Source organism: Protomyctophum bolini, assembly GCF_963924005.1.
Source record: "Protomyctophum bolini genome assembly, chromosome: 21".
Lineage (NCBI taxonomy): Eukaryota > Metazoa > Chordata > Actinopteri > Myctophiformes > Myctophidae > Protomyctophum > Protomyctophum bolini.
This window is the reverse complement of record NC_137882.1, coordinates 26149170-26156177: the sequence shown is the minus strand read 5'-3', so window position 1 is coordinate 26156177 and position 7008 is coordinate 26149170. Positions and strand designations below refer to the sequence as shown.

Genomic DNA, 7008 nt, shown 5'->3' with positions numbered 1-7008 from the left:
GCACGATGATAGTCAACCGAACCAGCGCGTTCATGTGTTTGGGGCCCACGCTGCAATACCTTCATTCGGCCACTATGTCCATTTCGCCTCAGGGTTTCCTCTGGGGTGCCGTCTCTATTCATATATACTCTAAGGCACAGACGCACACGCACGCACACGCGCGCTCGCGCACACACACACACCACACAGCAATTTTTGTCCACAACACAGGCACACAGTGAAGTATAAAATCAGGCATTATAAGTCCAACTCTTATCAGGAATAGAGGCATATAAGCCTATAACCCCTGAAATCTAACATCTAAATGAAATTCTATTTCAATTCAAAAAAAGGTGGCTTTATCGCGGCGCACGCAAACAAAAAAGAACATTTTTTACATGGACAAAGAACAAAGTGGAACAAAAAACAATCAAAAGTATAGAAAATGTGCTCCTCGATCGGAGCACGGATCTCCGCCATGCCCAGGTATAGCAAAGATTGACCTCATGGTGGCGCTATACCAGAACAATGTATACAATGCTCTTGAACGGAGGTTCAAGTTCAAGTTTCTCAACCGACGGACACGCCTCCTCTGCATTTATGACAGGTTTTTTTTTTACTCTTTGTTGCCGTAGGATACAGTATTTTAAAGTTTTTTCCCCCCCAGAAAACGGTCAGGATTTTGAAGGCGTATGTATTTAGAATCGGCCGCGGTCCTAAATGCGATAACACTATGAAATCACCACCACCACCAGCCTTTAACAGGTGTTCAATCAGCCAAATGAGCACCGGCGGCAGCCATCTTACAGCTGATGCACTCTGGGAGATGTAGTTGTCTGAGGTCTGAGGTGTCTTGTAGAGAAGATCCATGCTCCATTTATGAGTTCCATCTCAACAGTCACTGACATGACTTGTTATACACTGACTTGTTATACTCAAAAGTGTAGTAATTCAAGCTGTATTGTGCGTGCGTGTGCATGCGTGCGTGTGCGTGTGTGCGTGCGTGTGCAGGCAGGAAGGCAGCTGAGGCGTGCCAAAGTGTTCCGAAGACCTGCGCTCTACTGGAGCGGTTCCCTGAGGCTACAGGCTGCAAGAGAGGACAGGTTAGAGTGTGTGTGTGCGCGCGTGTGCATGTGCGTGTGTGCGTGTGCTGGTTCACAAATCACACATTTTTCAGTCCCGAGATTGTATTGTCGTTTAACCCATTTAGGCCTGAAAAATGTCAGTGGTTCTCAATATAAAAATAAAAAAATGTTGTTCCAGGGACACCCGAGAAGCAAAGATTTGAGTCAAAAACTGAAACTCTGAAAGAATATATATTCAAAGATTTCAGGCCACATTTTCACGATTTTTCAAAAATAGCAGGACCCACAAGCTCGTTAGCGCGCCACTCGGTGGTGCGCTAACGAGCTTGTAGGTCTGCTATTTTTTTAAATAGCTAAAGCATAACGTAATGCTAACACACCAAAAGGGGTTCCTGCCCAGAATGGGTTAATCCACCGTCGCTGTTTGATGACATTGTGTAAGAGTGCGTCCTAAAATGGTCAAAAAGATGGTGGCTGAAATGTGCCTGAATAATGTGTTTGATATTAACTGTACAATAAGTACGGTAAGCCCAAGAGTATTTATGAATACGGGGGGCCGTGTGAAGTGAGGGGGTGATCTTATATCATCGTACGCTACATCATCGTCATTTTTGCTCAGACACGTAAGACGTACAATCTCACTCCGGGCCAATCTGAATCGGTGTCCTCACCTTCTTCGCCTTATTCAATGTCTGTGTTCACGCAATCGTTTGTGTTGAGAACCCTCAAAATTGTACCATCCATTGTCAATGGGATTTAACCCATTTGGGCCTGACGTCGAAATTAAAAAAACAAAAATCTTCTAAATTCGGACAGTTTTCTGACATGTTTCTAGTATTAGTGGTGGTCAATTTTCTTTAAATAGCCGACCTACAAGCTCGTAGCGCGCCACTTTGTAGGTCGGCTATTTTTCAATAGCTAAATTATAACATGATGTTTAAAACACCAAAAGGGGTTCCCGACCCCAAAATGGGTTTTGTGTAGGATAAGGGGCACGTCGCCCCTCAAAAATACTAAATGGTAAAATGGTGCATTTATATAGTGCCTTTATCCAAGGCATTACATTCACACACACACACACACACACACACATACACACACACACACACACACACACATTCACACACCGATGGTGGCGGAAACCATGCAAGGCACCAACCTGCTCATCGGGAGCAATTAGGGGTTCAGACAGAGTCTTGCTCAAGGACACTTTGACACTATAACTCTGGGGGAGCCCGCAGGGATTGAACTGGCAACCTTGCGAGTTCCCATCCGGCCACTCTACCCCTGAGCCACCGCCGCCCCCAACTAATAATCGTGTGCGTGTGCGTGTGCGCGTGTGCGTGTGCGTGTGTGTGTGTGTGTGTGTGTGTGTGTGTGTGTGTGTGTGCGTGCGTGTGCAGATCAAGTTCTCGGTTATGCGGCCCGGCACTCACGTGTGGCCTCACACGGGGCCCACTAATTGCCGCCTGAGGATGCACCTGGGTCTAGTGGTTCCTAAACATGGCTGCTCCATACGATGCACGGACCAGACCAGGTACTGTATATACCACCACGCTTCCTTAAATGATAAATACGAACTAAATGGAACCCAAATGGAACCACAAACTGGTCAGGCTCCTACTTGGCCTCACCCCTGCCCACTTTGACAGGCTGGGATGGCTTAGGGTCGACGACAGAGTACAGCATCTTGCAATGGGTCTGGTCCACAAGATTCGATACACCACCAACATACCCATGTACCTGTCTAGATACTTCCTTAATGTCAACGAAGTCCACACCCACAACACCAGAGGGAGTGCAACAAACCATGTTATGTATGAAAATGTGCTATATAAATAAAGTTTATTATGTACAACCCAGATTCGGCACAAACAAGGGACTAAATTATTTTCGCTCCTATGCCACCAAAATGCGGAACGCCCTACCAACAGTCATTAAGACATGTGAATCCCTTGACTCCTTCAAAACCGCTCTCAAAGGGCACCTACGGATGGCTGCAATTCAAAACTGGCCTCTGTAAAATCTGAATCCCCCCCCCCCCCCCCCCATTTCCCCCCACTGTATATGTATCTTTTCCCTTTTCACTTCCTATATGATGAATTCCTGTTTTGTTCTTTAGCTACATAGAAGTGTCTATTTGTATGTCTCTAAATGTTTTGATGAATTGAACAATGTGGACCCTGTTGTAACAAGTGTAATGCTTAATTGGGTCGTCCACTCACTGTTAACAGTCTTTGTATTGAGTTTGTGCTTGGAATGTATACTGTAATTCTGCAAACTGTTAATAAATATTTCAATCAATCAATCAAACCCTTATGGGTCTGCAACTCAGAGAGAGTGTACAGATGGAACCAAATGGTGGTGTCAGAAACACCGCCGTATCTCCTCACCGCCTGCACCAATCGCTCCCACTAATATAATATGGAGGTCTTAACGAAGCCCTTTTTTTCTCGATTTGACACATTAATGATTAATAATGAATTTATTAGTGAATTAAAAAAAAGCGAAAACGCACCCAGGGGCGCAGTACCCCCCCGCGACCACAAGGGGGGGGGAGTACTGCGCCCGCGTCTCACGACAGGTAAGGGCTAGTAATGTTTAAAACACCAAAATAGGTTAAATAAACAGAGTACTTTTTCCCCACCTCTGACTATAATACGACTGCTAATAATAACATAACAATGAGAATAATTAAAGAATAAACAGTACATGTTGTCGCCGTCGCCGTCGTCGTTGGTTTTACCTGCTGTAAAACGAAGTGCCCAGTTTAAACTTGACCTTGACCTCGACAGGCACTGGGAGGAGGGCAAGGTGCTCATCTTTGACGACTCGTTTGAACACGAGGTGTGGCAGGAGGCCGACGGCGACCGGCTCATCCTGATCGTGGACGTCTGGCATCCGCAGCTCAGCGCCCAGCAGAGGCAGACCCTGTCCCCCATCTAGTCCGTCTTTGTCTGTCCGTCCGTCCGTCCATCCCACACCAAGACTGTCCCCATGCAGCAGGGACAGACCCTGGCTGTCCCCCATCCGGTCGGTCTGTCTGTCTGTCCCCACTGAGACTGTCCCTCCCCCAGACTGAATTAATCACTGACTGACTGACTGACTGACTTGTGACTTATCTGTGGATAAACTGATACTCTGACTGACTCTGCTTCCAGACTGTCTATAAACACCAGACAGACAGACAGACAGACAGACAGACAGACAGACAGACAGACAGACAGACAGACAGACAGGCAGACAAACAGACAGACAGACAGGCAGGCAGGCAGACAGACTGACTGTGTTCAGACTACTGAAGAAGAACATGACGTGCCAATAGAAATGGACTGAACTCTTGTCTGACCCTAGCGCTAACCGCAGTTAGCGCTAGCTGCTAATCATGGCTATAGCTAGTGCTGCTGCAGGCTATATAGCATATTGGGGGAGTGTTGGCTATATGAGCTGCAATGATCCGTCACTATTTGCTGTCTTGGCGGCTAGATTGTGCTAAAGCCTGGATATAGCTTTATAACCAGCAGGTGGGTATACCGAGGCTAGATTACGCAATGACCTGCGGAACATATCGCTGTCGAGCAGATACCTTTTGGCGTCTTGTGGTGTTTTTCCATTTTCTTTTTCGACAGGGAAAAGTAGCAAAAAACGGCCGACCTACGGATGTACATTTGCAATTTTGTTTTGCTATTTGAACTTTTTTTTTTCAAGTGAAAGTGGCTCGTTGTGTGTGTGTGTGTGTGTGTGTGTGTGTGTGTGTGGGTGGGTGTTACAGTACACGGAACCAATGACGACTATATCGACGAGAGCTTGTGACTTAAAAGGATAACTACAGTACAGTGGAACCCAGCTTATTCCATTTAGAGATCCGCATTTTTCTAAAAAAAATAGCAGACCTACAAGCTCGTAGATGACAATGAAGATTCCACACAGCTCTGTTGACCCCCCCACATCCCTGTGATAATCATATAGATGATATACTATAGAGGGGGCGTGTCTTTCCTACCATTCCCACACGCTCCCAAATTGTGCACCGACGAGACAAAGAGTGAGTAGACAGGAAATGCTGCTATCTTATAATGAGCAAATAGAGCGTCGCAGTCCCGCCCCCCTTTCATGGCGACGACGTGCGGCCCGGGAAGAGAATTTCCCGCTCATTTTTCTTCTCCTCCCACAGACGTTTCAGACTGCAGGGGTATACAGACTTTAGTTCTGACACACTTAACAGTCCGACAGTCATTCTTTGACCGACACCCGTCCCTACCCCCTAAACCCTAAACCGCAAGCACGACGCAATGCATGTCGGACCAACGCATGTCGGGAGAGCAACGGGTCATTTCCGCATGTCGGACGTTTGGTGTGTCGGATATAAGCATGTGCACCCCTCGGAGAGTATTTATTTAAAGACCTGTAATGTAAGCACGATTCGGATGGTGACAAATCTTGACAATAAACACACTTTTTTTGAGCAAATAATAATAAAAAAATAAAAAAGTGGTGTGTACCCTGCCCCTTTTTCTTCTTCTTTCTAGTTATTTATTCAGCCCAGGAACGCCTACCGAGTGGCAAAAAAAACCTACTTGACAGCCCATTTATCCCAACAAAAAAAGTTGTATTTGATTGCATTAAACGACGATAAACGACATTAAACTCACTTTGTCACTAAATCTGCCACTCGATTTGGCCATTCACTTTATGATTTGACACCATCCGAGTTGGCTTTGTCCGAGGCTTACAGGTCTTTAAATAAATACTTTCTGAAACATCTATGGGACTGCGGCGGTGAAGATGTGGTTGAAAATGGGTTAAAACTATCGAAGCATACAGATAGCTACGTCAAATGACTGTTGAACGGTGTACATTTCCAATCCACTGTATTTCACTGTATCACTGTGGTACTACAATTATACACTAAACATATATGATTTATTTGCACAAAGACGTTATTTGTTTTATACTACAATTACCTTTGTCTATTGATCTCAATAGAAGAAATATTTGTGTTTTGTTTTTTTGCTGCGACATGTGATAGAAACATGTGATGAAGTAGATCTGGTCACAAGATTTTTCTGCCTTTTACATATTGTGAAAGTACAGAATGTAAGCTTTTCAAATGATTCAGTCATTGAAGTTTGAATATATTTGAGGAAGATATGCTTATTTGAATGCTGTTAAACCTCAAACCAAGAATCTGAGTAAAAGGCTGAAGTGTGTGCAGTTTTGTTTGTGTCTCTCTCTCTCTCTCTCTCTCTCTCTCTCTCTCTCTCACACACACACACACACATACACACACACACACACACACACACACACACACACACACTACAGGCATTCAGGTAAGGAGTGTGAACAATCCCGCCGTAGTCTGAAAACTCACCTCAGACTCCATCTTAGCCCGTAGAGCAGTAGTAGTAGCAGCACTTACTTATGTATTTTTTATTATATGTAGACATACATAGCACTCTATAGTTTACTCATAGCTTCACTATACAGATATTCTACTGTTAGACCAGATACTGTACTATGGTTCTTAGCTAAGAACCTGTCGGCAAGGAAAGCAAACAAAATGTAAAAAATCTTTGATAACATGATTCACCTACTAATATCATGTCCGTTGAAACAGTTGAAAGTTGTTCAAATGCAGCATTGTATGGCATTCTAATGACCTCAGGAGTAGATTTGTACAGGATTTTAAAAAATTATGCAAAGGTTTTAATGCCAAATGGACCCGTCTGTGTCCCCCAAACTATGTCCCCTGGCGCACAGCAAATTAATTCACTGCTGTGTCATTGCACTTTAAGTACAGTAGAGGTCACTGTCCACTCAAAGACGAGCACCTATAGCAGTGGTTCCCAATCTTGTTCTTGTCAAGGATCCCCAAATTGACACTAATATAGGCCGCTGACCCCCATTTGACAAGATATGCCAGGGACCCTAGCAGTGATTC

General features: G+C 44.7%; 1 protein-coding gene across 4 annotated transcripts in view; it reads left to right on the top strand.

Moving 5' to 3' along the window:
* LOC308336207 (aspartyl/asparaginyl beta-hydroxylase-like) overlaps nt 1–6274 on the top strand; it is a 57073-nt gene extending 50799 nt beyond the window's left edge. For all 4 annotated transcript variants that reach the window (XM_080793505.1, XM_080793506.1, XM_080793503.1 and 1 more), the window contains 3 exons: nt 991–1082; nt 2468–2601; nt 3860–6274. In XM_080793505.1, the coding sequence (XP_080649631.1) occupies nt 991–1082; nt 2468–2601; nt 3860–4010 (377 nt within the window). In that variant the 3' untranslated portion in view covers nt 4011–6274. The remainder of the gene's footprint in view (nt 1–990; nt 1083–2467; nt 2602–3859) is intronic.
* The last annotated feature ends 734 nt before the right edge of the window (nt 6275–7008 follow it).